The 17,993-nt window shown below is 38.6% G+C and overlaps 1 protein-coding gene across 4 annotated transcripts in view; it reads left to right on the plus strand.

Moving 5' to 3' along the window:
* Positions 1–17,993, plus strand: part of DMXL2 (Dmx like 2) — a 140,772-nt gene that overhangs the window by 99,961 nt on the left and 22,818 nt on the right. For all 4 annotated transcript variants that reach the window (XM_036442045.2, XM_036442016.2, XM_036442035.2 and 1 more), the window contains 6 exons: positions 3,147–3,411; positions 7,039–8,120; positions 8,525–8,716; positions 10,714–10,790; positions 12,531–12,658; positions 16,523–16,771. In XM_036442045.2, coding sequence (XP_036297938.1) covers positions 3,147–3,411; positions 7,039–8,120; positions 8,525–8,716; positions 10,714–10,790; positions 12,531–12,658; positions 16,523–16,771 — 1,993 coding nt within the window. The remainder of the gene's footprint in view (positions 1–3,146; positions 3,412–7,038; positions 8,121–8,524; positions 8,717–10,713; positions 10,791–12,530; positions 12,659–16,522; positions 16,772–17,993) is intronic.

Genomic DNA, 17,993 nt, shown 5'->3' on the forward strand with positions numbered 1-17,993 from the left:
TAAATAAGAAAATATACTATGGAATACTTGCAAGAGATTTAAAACCTATTAAGGTTATAGAAGAGATAGTAATTTTTGTCATAATTTGTAAGGACAAAGAAAACTACAGAAGTTACTGAACTTAAATAGTGGTACTGTGAAAAATAAAATTATAAATAAATTCAAGTGAGAAACACAAATAAATTTTACATAGGGAATATTTCATTTTAAGAATACATGCATTTCAAATATAAATGTATGAAATATGGCAAAAATGGCTTATGAATATTTTCTTTCTTACCATCTTGTGATTCTGAACTATTTAAAGTATATAAATAGTCACAACTTCCTTATCTAGTATAGAAAGGCAGATACATCTGAGTTCTTTTTTTCTTCTATTGTAAATGTAAGTCATAGGTATGGAACCAAAATTGAAATTTGTAATGCTTTATAGTATAACTCTTCTATAGATATTGAAAAAGAAATGAGAATAGCTAAAACTTGGAATACTAAGTTAAGTATATTTTTTATTGATTTCAGAGAGGGAGAGAAGGATAGAGAGAAATATCAGTAATGAGAGAAAAGCATTGATCTGCCTCCTTCATGCCCTACACTAAGGAATCAAGCTTGCAACTTGGGCATGTGCCCTGACCGAAAATCGAACCATAACTTCCTGGCTTACAGGTCGATGCTCAACCACTGAGCCATGCTAGCTGGGCAAACTTTGCATTTTTTAATATATAGAACCCTGGCAACTACTTAAGAGAGTAATTACAGATGGTCCTGTTTATTTATGATAGCTTCCTCTTATGGTACTTACTATTGTTATGAACAATCCAAATGAATGAAGGAAAAATAGAACTGGAAATAATACATAATAGAAGAAATAGGAAATATCCAGCAAAGTGAAAGTACTTCCTAATTAGAATTAGTCATATATATATATATATATATATATATATATTTTTTTTATTTATTTATTTATTATTTTTTTGTAAATATATTTTATTGATTTTTTACAGAGAGGAAGGGAGAGGGATAGAGAGTTAGAAACATCGGTGAGAGAGAAACATCAACCAGCTGCTTCCTGCACACCCCCCACTGGGGATATGCCCACAACCAAAGTACATGCCCTTAACCGGAATCGAACCCAGGACCCTTCAGTCCACAGGCTGACGCTCTTATCCACTGAGCCAAGCCGGTTTCGGCTAGAATTAGTCATATTTTCAAACTTATCTCAGGGTATGATTTTTAAAAAATAAACACTTAGCCCTGGCCAGTGTTGTTAGGTGGTTCGAGTGTCAGCCCAATCACCAAAGGGTCTCAGGTTTGATTCCCGGTCAAGGGCACATACCTGGGTTGCAGGTTTGATCCCAGTCTTAGTTGGGGCACGTGCAGAAGGCAACCAGTTATCTCTCTCACATTGATGTTTCTTTCTTTCTCCCCCGTCTTCTCTCTCTTTCTCCCTCTTCCCCACCTTTCTCTCCCCCCGCCCCCCTCCCTTCCTCCTATCCACTCGCTCTAAAATAATCAATGGAAAAAATATGCTTACAATAAAGAATTATTTAAAAGAAAAGAAAAAATATGCTTAAATGTTTATAATTTTTAATGGAAAGTTTAGCCTAGAAGATATTCAGGTAAAGAAGACACGTGTCAATTGACTCATATTGTCTGAATGACCTCAAAATCTCAAGATGTGTTGTTACATTAGAATATAAATAAACTCATAGAGAGTAAGATAGGATATGTGGCTTCATTTCATGCATTACTTGATATATAAATAGAAGGTCCTTTTAAAATAGTAATAATTATGTGTATACAGTACTAGAGTGAACGAAATTTGTGCACTTGGAAGGGAAGTGTCTCATCCCAATCTACCCCCTCTCACAGTCCGGGAGCCCTTGGGGAATGTTCCACTGATGACATAGGCCTGCACCCCACAAAGGGAGCATGCCTAAGCTATCAGTCAGACAGCCTTAGCGCTGCCGTGGAAGCGCTCCCACCACTGCCACTGTGCTCGCCAGCCATGAGCCCGTCTTCTGGCTGAGCGGTGCTTCCCCTGTGGGAGCCCACTGACCACCAGGGGACAGGTCCTGAATTGAGCGTCTTCCCCCTGGTGATCAGTGCATGTCATAGCAACCGGTTGTTCTGCTATCGGGCTGAAACCGGCTCTCTGACTTCCCCCAAGGGGTCCTGGATTGCAAGAGGGTGCAGGCCAGGCCGAGGGACCCTACCAGGGCCAAGGAGGGATGTGGGAGGTGGAAAGGGACCACGAGAGGGCCCCAGAGCATGTCTGGCCCTTCTCGCTCAGTCCCAATAAGCAAGACCCCAGCAGCAAGCTAACCTACCAGTTGGAGTGTCTGTGCACGTCATAGCAATTGGTCAGCTGGTCGACTCTCTGCCCCCCTGGGGTCAGTGCACAACATAGTGAGTGGTTGAGTGGCCTTAGCATATCATTAGCATACTATGCTTGGATTAGTTGAATGGAAGACCGGATGACTGAACACTTAGCAAATTAGGCTTTTATTATATAGGATGGAAATACATTTGGAAGTTAAGAACTGATGTGTATAAATTCAAATGTCATAATAAGCATTTAATTTAAAAATAAATGTTACTAATTTAAATTGATCCAAGTCTGAGGTGATGTTGGTATACTTTGTTTTATACTTTTATACTTTTGTGTGTGTGTTATTTGTTTGTTAATCTTAACCTGAGGATATTTTTTTCACTGATTTTTATAGAGGAAGCAGGGAGAGACAGGGAGAGGGAAGCATAGATGTAAGAGAGACATATTGATTAGTTGTCTCCCATATGCTCCCCAACTGGTGCTGTGGATTTAGCCTACAATCACGGTACATGCCCTTGACCATAGTTGAAACTGTAAACCATCAGTCTGTAGGTCAGTGCTCTAACCACTGAGCAACTGTCTAGGGCTGTTTTATGCTTATTTTATAAGTGGCGTTTTTTTTAGGCTGAAAGCTACTAAGTTAAGATTTCTTACTCTTCTTGCTATTTTATCTTCTATCGGGCAATCATTTAACTGTCCTTCAATCTCAGGTCTCCCTCCTTCCAATGTGAAATATAAGTGGTCGATAATTTAAGGATATTGTTGGGATATAGGTAATTATCATTAAATAAATATTTCTTAATATTAACATTTACAGGTGTGTCTTGAAAAAATGGAAGATATTCAACTGGCCATGGTTATTGCCCGTTTATATGAATCTGAATTTGAAACTTCATCCACTTACATATCCATCCTAAATCAGAAGGTTTTAGGTTGCCAAAAGGATGGCTCAGGATTCGATTGCAAAAGATTACATCCTGATCCTTTCCTGCGTAGTCTTGCCTATTGGGTAATGAAAGATTATACCCGAGCCTTGGACACGTTATTGGAACAAACACCAAAGGAGGATGATCATCATCAAGGTAGGATATTTTATAAGTTTCTCTTTTTCTTTTTAAAAGAAAACAGTTTCTGAGCTAGTGTTCACTTAAATAAAAAAAAACAAAACCAATAACAACAGAAAACTCATTGTTACCAGATTTTCTTTTCAACATTGAGAAATTATCACAATTTTTTGTGTGCTAAAGGATTAGTCACTTACTGTTTGTAATTGAGTCTATCATTCTAATATAAAAACCCTGGGTCATAACAACCGGTAACAACCGGGGCTTGAGCAAGCAGAAGTCAGTCCTGCAGTCACAACCCAGTAATGACTGCTTCCACTGCAGGCATGGTGTCCCAGCACTAACTGTTAAGGGGGCCTGTGATTCAGGGCCAGAGAGAGGCCTGAAGAGAGAAGCAGGGACTGATCTGTTGTTTCTGTGGCAGCTTTTGATCAGCACTTGCTTCTCTCTTTTTCTTCCAGTTTGGCCAGCAGCTGTGCCTTTATTTCTCTCCAGGCCTCCACCGGGGTTGCTGATCAGTCCCGCCTTTTTGATCGGGCCCTGTTGATAGACCCAGACACATTGACTGGCATAGAAACCAACCAATCAGAACTATATCTGCATCAAGTATGAGGAGCCATGGCTGCCTAGGAGGCGGAGCTTTTGATGCTGACCAGCATAGGAACCAATTAATCAGAACCAAATTGGCTGGCAGAGAAGGGAAGTTGGGGGCAAGATCAGGCCTGCAGGGGTAGGCATTTGGAGGCAAGATCAGCCTGACAAGGGAGGGCAATTGGGGGCGAGATCAGGCAGGCAGGGGCAGTTGGGGGTGAGACCAAGTCAGCAGGGGAGGGCAATTAGGGGCAATCATGCAGGCAGGCAGAGGCAGTTAGGGGCGATCAGACAGGCAGGCAAGTGAGCAGTTAGGAGCCATCAGTCCCACATTTCAAGAAGGGTATCTGACTGCTGGCAGTCAAACATCCCCCTAAGGGTCCCTGATGGGAGAGGGTGCAGATTGGGCTGAGGGACATGTTCTTACACACACACACTCCCCCCCCCCCCTAACCCCCGTGCATGAATTTCATGTATTGGGCCTCTAGTGGAATTATATGTAGAGACCACATCCTGAGCACAGGCATTCCCATTGCTATTGATTTGGGCATCATTTCTACACCATTTCAATGAAGAGAGTTAGGAAATTATTTTCCCTAAGAATTCATGAGTTCATACTGAAATTTCAAATTGAAATATGGATTATAGTGTTTTTTTCCCCTTTGGATTTAAAATTTGTGTCTTATAATAAAAAGCTTAGATTCTAATGGCATTAATATAATTATCTGCTAGTTAATATGCATGTTATAGTTTTAGAATGATTATGTAAATAATTTTCATAGTAACATTACTGAGAACAGTTAAAGCTTTTTCATTTTTTTTGTTTTTTGTTTTTGTTTTTATGATCTGTACTACTAAGTATGTATGGTTAAATTACTTGTTTTAAACTCACCTTATAGTTCCTCTCAGTGTGATTGATGCTACCAACTTGATACTCAAAATCATTTCTCTAGTTTTGTTTTTGTGTGAATTTTTTTAAGAATTGATTTTCATTTAATCTTATTAATAAAAGAGAAATATGTACATTCACCATCATTTCATGACGCCCACAGCCAATCAGGAGTGAGTATGCAAATTAACCCAACAAAGATGGTGGTGGCCCCACCCCTGGCTGCTCCTGGTCTCTGAGCAGCATGCCTCCTCAGGGCCTCCCTGCTGTGCTACACACCTGTCAACCATCCTTGCAGCCTCCCTGTGGTCCAGCCTCAGAGGCAACCCTCTGGTGCCTAAGGTCATAGCTCCCGGTGTCTGGCATCTCCCTCTACCCCGCCCCTGCCCCGCTGTTCTGTTAAATAAAACTCTAGCATTAGAGCAGCCCCATGGGTCTGGACGCTCGCAGGAGCTCACTCGGTGCACAGTTAGCACACCCTGGAAGCCTTGGGCTGCCAAGGAGCAATGGTAATGGCTGTGGCAGATGGCTCAGCTTTCTCTTGAATAAATGAAAAAGGCCACCTACACAGTAACCCAAATTATCAGATCTCCCTCCTCTCTATCTCACCAAATCAAGAGGGGTAGGGGTGATGGGCGTGGAGGGAGGGTGGTGGGCAGGAGGCAGATGGTGGAGGAGGAAGAGGATGAGGAAGTGGGCCAGTTGCATCCCACTTTCACAATGGGAAAGTGAAATGCACTAGCGCACCCACCCTCTGCAATCCTCCTCACCTGCCTCGCTCCCTCCACCTTTTACCCTCCGTGCCTTCCGGGAGTGCCAGCAAAGGAACTCTCTGGAGAAGGAGGGTGAAGAGGAAGCAGCACTGAATATGCAGGGCTTGCCATCGCTGCTGCAGCTGCACAGGCTGCTGGAGCGAGCCTGCTGCATGCCAGCAGCCAGGGGAAGGAAGGCCTATTCTTGCACGAATCTTCGTGCATCGGGTTTATAGTGTTATATAAAACTAGGGGCCCAGTGCACGAATTCATGCACCTTGAAAGGAACTGTGGGCTGCAAGACTGCAGTGGGCAAAGGGCAGATCTTGGCCCATATTCTGGGCCCCCACCTGCCCCTCCTGCCACAGCCCCCGGTCCCTTGTCTGTCAGCAGCCCCACTCCTGCCACTCTCATGTGCTATGGGGCTGGCCCTGCTTGCACCTGCTGACAGTTTGGAGCAGTTGGAGCTGGTGCCAGGAGCGGGTGTGAGCGGGGTCAGTGCCATCAGCGAATGCAAGAGGCAGCTGCTGGCCCTGATTACCCCTCAGGAGCAGGGGGAGGTGGAGAAGCCCTGAGGGGTGATCAGGTCCAGCACTGGGCAGCGGCAGTGGGTGCAAGCGGGGCTGGCACTGGCAGTGGGTGTGATTGGGGCCAGCACCAGCAGCAGGAGTGAGTGCTGGATGGGATTGTGGTGCACAGGAGCAAAGAATTTTCAGTAGCCACCAGAGGCTCACCCTGATGACAACAATTGGCCCCCACCTTGGTTTGTACCCCTGCTCACCTGCTCTACCATCCCATCGTGGCTGATGCCCTCCATGTTCTGTGCTCTGCCGCCTTCTACTGATGTCCTCCATGTTCTGCACACACACCCTGGTGGTCAGCACATGTCATAGCGACCTGGTTATTTCATTATTCCATTTGGTCTATTTGGATATTAGCCTTTTATTATATAGGATATTGACATGGTTTTAAAATAAAATATATAAAGCCAAGGTATTTTTAGAGAAATCTAGCTGCTGCTTTCCTAACCTCTCAATCCTTTCTTCCTTCCCCTTTTAGAGAACCAATTAAGCAATTTTGTGTGTGTGTTTTCCTTCTGTTTAAAAAGTATTAAGTGCATGCATGTGTGTGTGTTCATATGGCTTCTCCACTTTCTCAGATAAAAGGTAGTTTACAATGTTTTGCTTTTTGTACATTTATTTATGTAGAATATCCTGGACATAACTCATAGCAACACATAGGGAAATTATTTTCATTTCAGCTGTGTAGTTTTATTGATTATGTGGATGTACCATAGTTTAACTTATCCTAGGTTAATATTTATTTTGAGGAAATGCTGACATATTTTATTCCTTTTAATATAAATACAAATTAATCTAGTACTTTGTAATTGTATCTGCTTGATTTCTATAGTTATCATCAAATCTTGTAATCCAGTGGTGTTTAGTTTCTACAACTACCTTCGAACTCATCCTTTGATAATTCGAAGAAACCTTGCCTCTCCTGAAGGATCTTTGGCAACCGTAGGTCTCAAAACTGAGAAAAACTTTGTTGATAAAATTAACCTCATAGAAAGAAAATTATTTTTTACCACTGCAAATGCTCATTTTAAAGTTGGATGTCCTGTTTTAGCCTTGGAGGTACTCTCCAAAATTCCCAAAGTTACCAAAATACCTGCTTTATCTACAAAAAAAGATCAACCTGATTCTATTTCTAAGAAAATGATTGACATACCTTCAGAATCAAAAACTCTGAGTGGTGGCAAAAGCAGTTCTGGCATTGATTGGTCAAATGTGACTTCATCACAATTTGATTGGAGTCAACCAGTAGTAAAAGTTGGTGAGGAACCTCTTACTCTTGATTGGGGTGAAGATCATGATAGTGCCTTAGAAGAAGAGGAAGAAGATGCAGTTGGTTTAGTAATGAAAAGTAAAGATGTTAAGGGAAAAGATAGAAAAGAAGATCAGAAAGCGTTAGACCCTAATATGTTACTGACTCCTCATGAAGAGGATTGTCCTGAAGGTGATACTGAAGTTGATGTGATTGCTGAACAATTAAAATTCAGAGCTTGTTTAAAGATCCTTATGACTGAACTGAGAACACTGGCTACAGGTTATGAAGTAGATGGAGGAAAACTCAGATTTCAACTCTATAACTGGCTTGAAAAGGAAATTGCTGCCTTGCATGAGATATGTAATCATGAAACAGTTATTAAAGAATATGCCAGTAGAATATATTCTAAAGTAGAAAGTGATCTCCTGGATCAGGAAGAAATGGTAGACAAACCAGATATTGATCCCTATGAGCGTCACCAAATAGAAAGACGAAGATTGCAGGCCAAACGAGAGCATGCTGAAAGACGAAAATTGTGGTTGCAGAAAAACCAAGATCTCCTGAGAGTGTTTCTTAGTTACTGTAGCCTTCATGGGGCCCAAGGTGGTGGTCTGGCCTCAGTAAGGATGGAACTCAAATTTTTGCTACAAGAATCACAGCAGGTATGAAATAAGATTTGTTTTCAATCTTGGTTATTTTAATAATTTCAGTAGTTCTTCCAGTTATAGCCATAAAGCTCCTTTTTCTAGTTAATATAAATATGTTCAATTCCTCTATGGGAGGCAGATATTTATTATCTACATGGATCTTTTTAGACTAAAGTTTTGGGAATTAGGAGTAGACTTAAAAGACTTAAATGACATCTATGTCATACTCATCTTTATCTTCTGTATCTAACATAGTACCTGGTACATAATGTGTACTCAGTAAATTTTTGTAGACTGGACAACAGATACATGCTTATACTTCTTATATTCCAATATTAATCACCAATATTTTTATCAGGTAACTATAAATTGTTTTTTTCTCCTCTAACTACTTTGAAAAAATAATCTGTTGCCCACAGGAAACTACAGTGAAGCAGCTCCAGTCTCCACTACCATTACCTACCACCCTACCTCTGCTTTCAGCAAGTATTGCATCAACAAAAACAGTCATAGCTAATCCTGTATTGTACTTAAATAATCACATCCATGATATACTTTATACTATTGCTCAGATGAAAACACCACCTCATCCCAGTATTGGAGATGTGAAGGTAATATAAATTTTATGATCATTTGATATTGTACACACTGAGAAGGTAAATATGTTATACTTGTCTTACAATTTGAACTCAGAGGAAATATTTTAAAGTGCTCTTATGTGCTACCTATTTACTTCTGATAGGTTCAAGAGACAATAGGGTGATAAAGGCCTTTGACAAGGGCAGGGCCAGAAGGGGTCAATGGGAGAAAAAGGGAGACATACATAATATTTTCAACAATAAAGATTTTAAAAGAAAAAGACTATTTGTCCAGTGAATGTAATTTAATATTAAGTATTCTTCTTACTTCTGGAGAAGGTGTCTTCCTTTAAGACAGGCAAATACTCTTTTGATAATAAAATTAATTCTCTATTAGGGGTGTCGAACTCAATCAGAGAAGGGGCCAAAATCTAAAATCCAGCCTAAATCGCGGGCCAAATGGTTTACTGAACAGTCATAAACTGTCATTGTGATGGAAACGCAGCGGAGTGCAGTGATGACAGCGCGGTGCGGGCCACATTGCAAGGCCTGGCGGGACAGATTTGGCCCGCGGGCCTTGTGTTTGACACATGTGCTCTAGATAGTATTCTTGCCACTTAACATTCCTTTAGATCCTCCATTCCCCTTAAATGAACCAACATGTTATGAAAATTCAAATTCAAAGAAGTATTTTGAGAGAACCATGATTAATCAGAAATAGTTTGAGAGAAAGATTTCTTGTAACTATTTCCCTAATGATTTTGTTTGCTCTGCAGTATTTAGAGGTAATCGGAGTTTTGGCAGAGTTATTACACAAAATTAAATCCATCCCTTATTTTTAAAAACTTAAAAAATATATAGATTTTAAGAAACTCTAGGGCAGCGTTTTTCAACCGCTGTTCCGCGGCACACGAGATGTTGCCTGGTGTGCCGTAGGTGCAGACAAGACAAGAATTTTATAATTTTTCACTATTTTGTTTACTTAATATTTCATAATAAAGTAATTATAAAATACTTTCTTTGTGTTTATTTGATTCCTATTCAAGAGAATTACTTTATATATAGTCAATATAGGCACAGAGTTAAATTTTTTAACATTTTCTAATGGTGGTGTGCCTCGTGATTTTTTTCATGAAACAAGTGTGCCTTTGCCCAAAAAAGGTTGAAAAACACTGCTCTAGAGAACTTGGAGGCTCTGGAGAGTTGTCAGACTTCCACTGTGTGAGTCTGAGTTTATCTGTGCTGTGATTTCTCCAGTTCCAGTGGCCAGTGCCACTTCAGGTCCTCAACATTTTTATTTTTTATTTATCTTGTTTGAAAGGTGTATTTGATTTCTGAAAGGACCCAAGATTTTACTGGTCACATCAACCTTTTATAGACTTCTAATCTATAGCATAAATGAATACATGTCAGTATTCTAGCAGAGATTATGTAAATTATTTCTTAGGTTAATATGGACATATAGAAATGCATGAATACATATAAAGTCTAGTTATAAGAGTATTAAACTATTTCTGAAGTCTCTTCAAAATTTTAATATTTTATAAGTCTGAAGATGTTATTTCAACATGGCATTTTAGAATGTGGTTTTTATATTATGTTGATAATTTTTAAACTTTCTAAATTATTTGCTTCTGGAAAATCAGCCCTTTCACAGAGTGATTGATATATTTTCTAAACATTTAATTCATACTTATTGATAAGAACAAGTCTTTATTTTCATCAAGGAGAATCTCACAAGGCAAGCTTAAATAAAAGCTCTGAAAAGTCTGTACTTATTTTGATTCTGATTTTTTGGCATATTACATTTTAAGCTAATTGTTAGCAAGCTGAATTAATTAGCTTTGTTGTGGACATGCATATAAAGTTGGGTGAATCTTATAGAAGTTTTAAAGTACAGTTAGTAGTCTTATATAGGAGGATCTAGTCTTATGATATTGCTAGTTTCCTGGGTATTTTCTGATTATTAAGATATTACTATTGTGTAGAAATGTTAGTACAAAATGTAATTGTGACTGTTTTGGTTTTAGGTGCATACACTTCATTCATTAGCAGCATCACTTTCTGCATCAATTTACCAAGCATTATGTGACAGTCATAGCTACAGGTAAAAAAAACAACACTGAAAATAGTATTAATACAGCAAAAATATTAAACTGTTCCAGAATTATATTAAGGTTCTATTTCCTAGGGACTGAAAAATCCTCAATATGACTGCCATGTTTACTCCCATAAATGAGAGAGAATGAAAAAAACACACATCTGTTTAGTTGTCATTTAGTAACAATAGAGACATATAGAAAATGACAAATAGTAAATAGAAATTATCATCACCATCTTTTTTTTTTTTAATACATCTTATTGACTTTTTACAGAGAGGAAGGGAGAGGGATAGAGAGGTAGAAACATGGATTAGCTGCCTCCTGCACACTCCCTACTGGATATGTGCCCGCAAACAGGGTACATGCCCTTGACTGGAATCGAACCTGTGACCCTTGAGTTCACAGGCTGACGCTCTATCCACTGAGCCAAACCGGTTAGGGCATCACCATCTTTTTGTTTCAAGGAAAGAAATGTTCACTATCCAAAATAATTTATAAAATTAAGTTTTCTAATTTTTTTCCTTAGGAAATTCTTCTTTTAGCACTGGATTAACTTCTGTTTATGTAGTTGATTTAAACCAGAAAGAGGAAGTACTTTTGAAATATGAAAAGGTACATTCCTAACATTGAATTGTTAAAATCAATTTTATTTGCTAATTTACATATAATATGAAAGTCTTTGAAAGTGACACCGATTAGAAATTCTATAATGGTTTGAATTTTTTAAAATGTTAAGTTGCCTTCATCAGTGTGTACTTTGCATTTTAATGACTAGGACTGTGTAGGTAGTAAGAAATTGAATCACTTGGAAAGGTGACCCAAATATAAATAAATTATATTAATAAATGAAAAGCTTGAACTCTACATAAGATTACATTAAATTCATATTAAACAATGTCTAGATTTTTTTTCTTATAAATTCAGCAGCCTTTTATGGAAAGATTTGATTTGCATTAGGAATTACTCTCTCAAAATGGCCTGTTTGATTTTAGCCTTAGGAGGCCTAAGTATTCCAACAACTTAAAAATGTAAATTAGAAAAAAAATTTATTTAGTTGACTGTGGTCATTTTAATGCTCAAGACAATTTGCTTGTTATGAATCCCTGGTTAAAATGGCACCAAATGAAAATTCATGTAATTTTTTTAAGTGTGCATTTTCTATGATTAAGCTATGATTAACTCTCAAGAGTGTCAGCTTTACTTTTGCTTTTGTATTGATATTTTCTTCAACTCTACAAAGATGAGGGAAGTAAATATTTAGGCACATTTTGGCTTTAGAATTAGGTATTTCTAAAATATGATTCTTCAGATTTTAGTTCATATTTTAATTCATGGTTAAGCTATCACAACCTTGCAGAGCTAAGAAATGCACCAGAATAGTACCCTGAAACTTTCTAATATATCCTACATTTGAGGTAAGGAGACTACCAACAGCAGTCTCCTTACCTCAAACTTTTATAAAAATAAAAATGAATGAGTAGAGAAAATATATTAAAGTATTAGGGACATCTGTAAAAGATTGTCATCTGCCCAACATAGTAAAATTTGGTATTTTGTTTTAAAAAAATCAATAAATATTTGTAACTAATTTTAAGAACTTTCTAAAATAAATTCTTACTAGGACAGTGAATGGAGTTTAAGAATTTTTAAATTATAGTTATCTAAAATAAATATGTATAAAGTGAAATTGCTTATTATCTCTAATAGGATGATAAATAATTGGACCCTTATGTTTACTTTGGCAGTCAAACGGAAGGAAATCAGTTTACAGGAATGGCATATCAAGGACTTCTGTTAAGTGATCGTCGAAGACTAAGGACAGAAAGCATTGAAGAGCATGCAACACCAAATTCTTCCCCTGCTCAGTGGCCTGGTGAGAATTTCAGTGTTTTCCTTCTTTTTTAAAAATCTATTTGGCAATTCTTTTAAAAAAAGCTACCAACTGGTTTCCTGAATGTTGTTTTGTGTGTGTGTGGATTTGGTGATTTTTTTGTTTTTGATGATATTTTTTGCCATGGAGTAAGTACTGAAGTACTGTAATGTCTAAATACTCCAGAAGTTGAGGCTTCAAAAATAGCTCTGTTGACCAGCATCAAAAGCAAGTTTTACATCTTTCATAAGGGTGAGCCACATTATCTTCCATATCCTTGGAAATTCTGAATTAGAGGCATAGAGGGCAATAATCACAAAGGTGTTCTCACAGATATATTAGAGAGAATACAATTGTTCTCAAGAATATGTTTATGTATTAGGACAGGAGTGATCATTTTGTAGCATATATACCATGCTATCTGCCGGTCCTTTTTTTTCTCTCCAGTTAGCTCTCATTCTCCACATTTCAAACCTTCCTCACTATCTTAATAGCCTTTTCTGGTTTGCCATGTCATTTAATTTTTTCTCTATTTGCTTTATAACTCTGAGTTTACATGTTAATGATCATTGCGAAGAGTGGCAGGAGAATGAGGTGACAAACTCAAAGTGTATATTTAAAATACATTTTTACATAAGTTTGTAGAAACACTGTTGTTGTTTTAGCTTTATATTGAAATAATTTCAGATTTTATAAAAAATTACGAAAATAATACAAAGGATTTCTCTCTAACCTTCACAAATAATTCCCCAAATGTTAATATTATACCATACTGCTTTATCATTCATTCCTTCTCTTTTTCTAGTCACTCACTTTGTGTGTGTATATTTTATATATATATATTTTTCTGAAATATTTGTAAGTTGCAAATATAATACCCTTTTAAATCTAAATTTATCAATCCTAAAAACAGACATTTTCTTGCATAATCCTAGTGTTACCGGTGAAACAACAAGACCTCAGTTCTTGTCTTCTTGAAGGAAATATTTCAATCAAGAGACAAAGTGCAGCAAAGCAAGCAAGAATTTATTGGCCAAAGCAAAAACACATTTAGGACAGCGAGACAAGGAAGGCATAGAAGAAGCAACAGGAGAGCCTAGACTGGGCTTTTTTGGCTCACTGGAGACAGGCTCAGGGGGTTAGCCTGGGATGAGCTGCAACTGCCCATTGCTCCCCTAGTTGCAAGTCTCAAGGGGACTCTTAGAGTGTGCACGGGGTCCTTTTTCCCAATGGCATTTATCTCTATTGCTGATGGAAATCTTAAGGGAGGTCTCACACAAGGGTCTTAATAGAATACTCATCAGCTTTTCCAGGTGTGCTCTTTCAGGGTCATGGTCTCCACTGGTGCCAGGGTAGAGGTCATTAGTTAAGGTAGCTGGTCCTGAGGCAGCCATAGCTTTACTTATGTGATTTTTGTGCTTTTTTGGGCCTGGAGTTGAAATGCAACTAGATGTTATCTTTAAGGAGGAAAAGGTCAAGGGCTTCAAACCACATGACCAGTAATATGAAAGATTGGGGGTCCAAACCACATGACCAGTCATATACTAGGGGAGGAGAGGTCATTCTGGGGTGAGGTTCTTGTTTTCCCAGTTGTGCCCCTTGCTAGACACCCAGGGCTTTCTGCCCTGGTGAGTTTCTGTACCAGGCTCTTCGTCCTTGCTCTGCTCATGTCTAACAGCCTATAACATTTGCACAATTATCAAATTCAGCATCTTAACATTGATGCAATACTATAACCTATAGATTTTTTTTTTCACATTTCACTTTTTGTCCCACTAAATGTCCATGTAACATTTTAGTTGTAATTTCTCATGAGTTTCCTCTAATATGGAGTAGTTCCTCATTTTTTTCTTTTATATGGTGTAGTTCCTCATTTTTTCTTTGACACTTTTGAAAAGAACTAGTCAATTATCTTTTTAGAATGCTCCTCAATTTTTAAAAATATTTTCTTAATATTAGATTCATGTTATGTAATTTTGGCAGGGATACCACGAAAGAGATATTGTGCCTTTCTCAGTGCAAAATAATAAGGAGTATACAATGCCAGTAGGTCCCATTACTGGAATTACTGCCCTTGATCTTTTTTTTTTTAAATTAAATATATTTTATTGATTTTTTTACAGAGAGGAAGGGAGAGGGATAGAGAGCTAGAAACATTGATGAGAAACATTGACCAGCTGCCTCTTGCACACCCCCTAGCGGGGATGTGCACTCAACCAATGTACATGCCCTTGACTGGAATCGAACCTGGGACCTTTCAGTCCGCAGACCAATGCTCTACCACTGAGCCAAACCGGTTTCGGCATGCCCTTGATCTCTTGGTGAGATGGCTTCTTCCAGGTTTCTCCTTTGTTAAGTTACTTTTTTCCCTTTGCAGTGAATAAGTATTTTTTAAAGAGACAGTTTAAGACTGTAAAATATCATACTTTTACCCACTCATTCTAGCATTTATGATGATTTTTTGCTGAATCAGATATTACTGTGGGGTTATAAGATGGTGATTTTATAATTCTGTCATTTCTTCTACTTGAAATTATACTGAAATGGTTTGGTAAGGAAGAACTTTCCCTTCTACCCTTTTAAGTTATTTACTTGCTCATTTCTTATACAGTATAGAATAATGTAATCTTATTTTGTTTTATAGGTTATAAGCCATTTCTATCATTATTTTGTTGTTCAAATTATGGAAATACTAGTGGCCCAGAGCACGAAATTTGTGCACTTCCAGGGGGTCCCTCAGCCTGGCCTGCGCCCTCTTGCAGTCTGGGAGCCATGGGGGGGATGTCCAGCTGATGGCTTAGTGGGCCTAAGCTGCCAGTTGAACATCCTTAGCATTGCTACGGAGGCAGAAGAGACTCCCACCACTGCCACTTTGCTCGCCAGCTGTGAGCCCAGCTTCTGGCTGAGCTGTGCTCTCCTGTGGGAACACACTGACCACCAGGGGGCAGCTCCTGTATTGAGTGTCTGCCCCATGGTGGTCAGTGTGCATCACAGTGACCGGTCATTCCATCATTCAGTTGTTTGCATATTAACCTTTTCTTATATAGGATATGCTGTAGATGAGGCCCCTTAGAACAATAATAAATGCAAAAGATTCACTGTTAACTCATTTTAGAATTGCCCTCACTTAAAATCAAATTGCTCCCCCCACCTTGGGGCATGTCCTGCACCTTGAGAACCACTGGGCTTGATACTTTTCCTCTCTGAGCTTCATTTCTGAATACATACACATATACCATGGGAATTGTAATCTCTTCTCCATCTACCTCACTGGGTTGACATGAGAGGTTCTGAGCTAATAAACCTAGAAATGTTTCAAGTAAGTGATGTCTAAATGGGAATGGATTGCTATTTTTAAGCTCTTGGGTACCTTCGCAGGTAGCAGGTGCTGATTAGGGGCGGAGGGCATGATTGTTTCCTGGGACTGTAGCTATGGAAGCTTTGCAGAGGGTGTGGGCCACAGCTTCCCCCAAGGCTGGGTCTTCTCCCCATCCAGTCAGCCTCCCTGTCCCTCTGGGAGTGCGGGGACTGGAGTAGGGTGTCCCTCTGTTCCCGCAGGGGGATTGGAAGAGCTCCCCGTGGCCACTTCCCCTTCCTTCTTTGCAGTCCGGGCTCTAGTCAGGCACTCTCCTCAGACCCCTGGGAACTTGGTTCCGGCTGCTTGTACGGCCTCCTGCTGGTCTGTCAATATGCAAATTGGTCATTACTGGGACTCTGTAACGGACAATTAGCATATTACTTTTTTATATGTATAGATGTATTTCATATAATATAGTTCCATAATTATAGTTAAATTGCAAATTTAGAATTTTTTCCTTCTTGAGCTTTATGCTGATACACTTTTTATGATATTATATATCCCTTCAGGTGTGAGCTCACTTATTAATCTCTTGAGTTCAGCACAAGATGAAGACCAGCCAAAACTGAACATTCTGTTGTGTGAAGCTGTTGTTGCTGTTTACTTAAGTTTGTTGATACATGCTCTTGCCACAAATTCCTCCAATGAATTGTTTCGACTTGCAGCCCACCCATTAAATAATCGCATGTGGGCTGCTGTTTTTGGAGGGGGTGTAAGACTTATTGTGAAGCCTCGAAGACAATCAGAAAGTATTTCAGGTAAGATTAATATATGTAAATATAAATAATTACCATTGTTAAAGTAAAAGATTATTTTAGCACTTTAAGAATTCTATTTTGAAAATTAGTGATTGTTGAAGTTTAATCACTGTTGTTATGATAGTAAATAACTAAACTCATATCAGAATAAGAAATGTACAAGGAAAATTTTTGGATAGCAGGACAAATTTAAGGATGATAAAAAAGAAGGAGAGGAAAGGTAAAGGTAAGTGAGGAGACAGTGTTAAGGAATGAAGCCATGGGGGGCGGGAGAGGGGGGGATAGTTTTTAGAGAAAGGATATTTAATTTTTTTTTTTTTTCACTCTGGTCAGTGTTAAGTGGTTAGAGCATTAGCCCTTCACTGAAGGTCTTGGGTTTGATTTCCAGTCAAAGACACATACTTGGGTTATGAGTTCCACTCATTCACCTGATTTATTCCGTGTGTGTGTGTGTTTCCTCATGGTCTAGAATACATTTCATCTCACTTTTTAAAACGGTAGGATATGGTGAGATGTAGACGAATGCCATGGGAAAGGTTTCTATCTTGGTGCCGAAACATAAAAATCATCTTAATTCATCTTAGAAATGGTCATATTACAGATGAGCAATCAGTGGCAGTTTAAATGCCACAGGTTCTAACCTGTGTCCTTAGTGCCCAAGGTAGATTTAAATAAATAGGTTGCTCTGTAAGTCAAGGTAAGGGAGATCTCATCCACTCCAATTGCTTCTACTCCCATTATATGTAGTGACTCTTTATCTTTCTACCTAGTTGTAGTCTACCTTAAACTTAAAGATTTCCCCCAAAATTATTTCCTGAATTTTCTGTTATTTTTTATGGTAATTCATTGACCACCAAGTTATCCACACTTAAAACCTCTGACTTTGCATTCATATTTACATTCATTTAACACCTACTATCTGGCAGGCAGTGTTCAAGAATCTGGAGGTATAGAGTGAACAAAACAGACAATTCCCTTACCTTCATGAAACTTACATCTAGTGGAGGTAAAATTAACAAATAAATATCTCAGGTCTGATAAGAACGCTGATAAAAATAAAACAGAGTAAATGGAGAGTGATGAGGGGATAGGGATAAGGACATTTTAGTTAGGGTAGTCAGAAGGCACATTTCTGATTAGGTAGCATTTGAGCAATCTTATGGAGTAGTTCCTCTGAGTATGCATTCATATTTAGAGAAGTTAGTAATCACACCATGCTGAG

This window comes from Pipistrellus kuhlii, unplaced genomic scaffold (assembly GCF_014108245.1).
Source record: "Pipistrellus kuhlii isolate mPipKuh1 unplaced genomic scaffold, mPipKuh1.p scaffold_m20_p_1, whole genome shotgun sequence".
NCBI classification, from domain to species: domain Eukaryota; kingdom Metazoa; phylum Chordata; class Mammalia; order Chiroptera; family Vespertilionidae; genus Pipistrellus; species Pipistrellus kuhlii.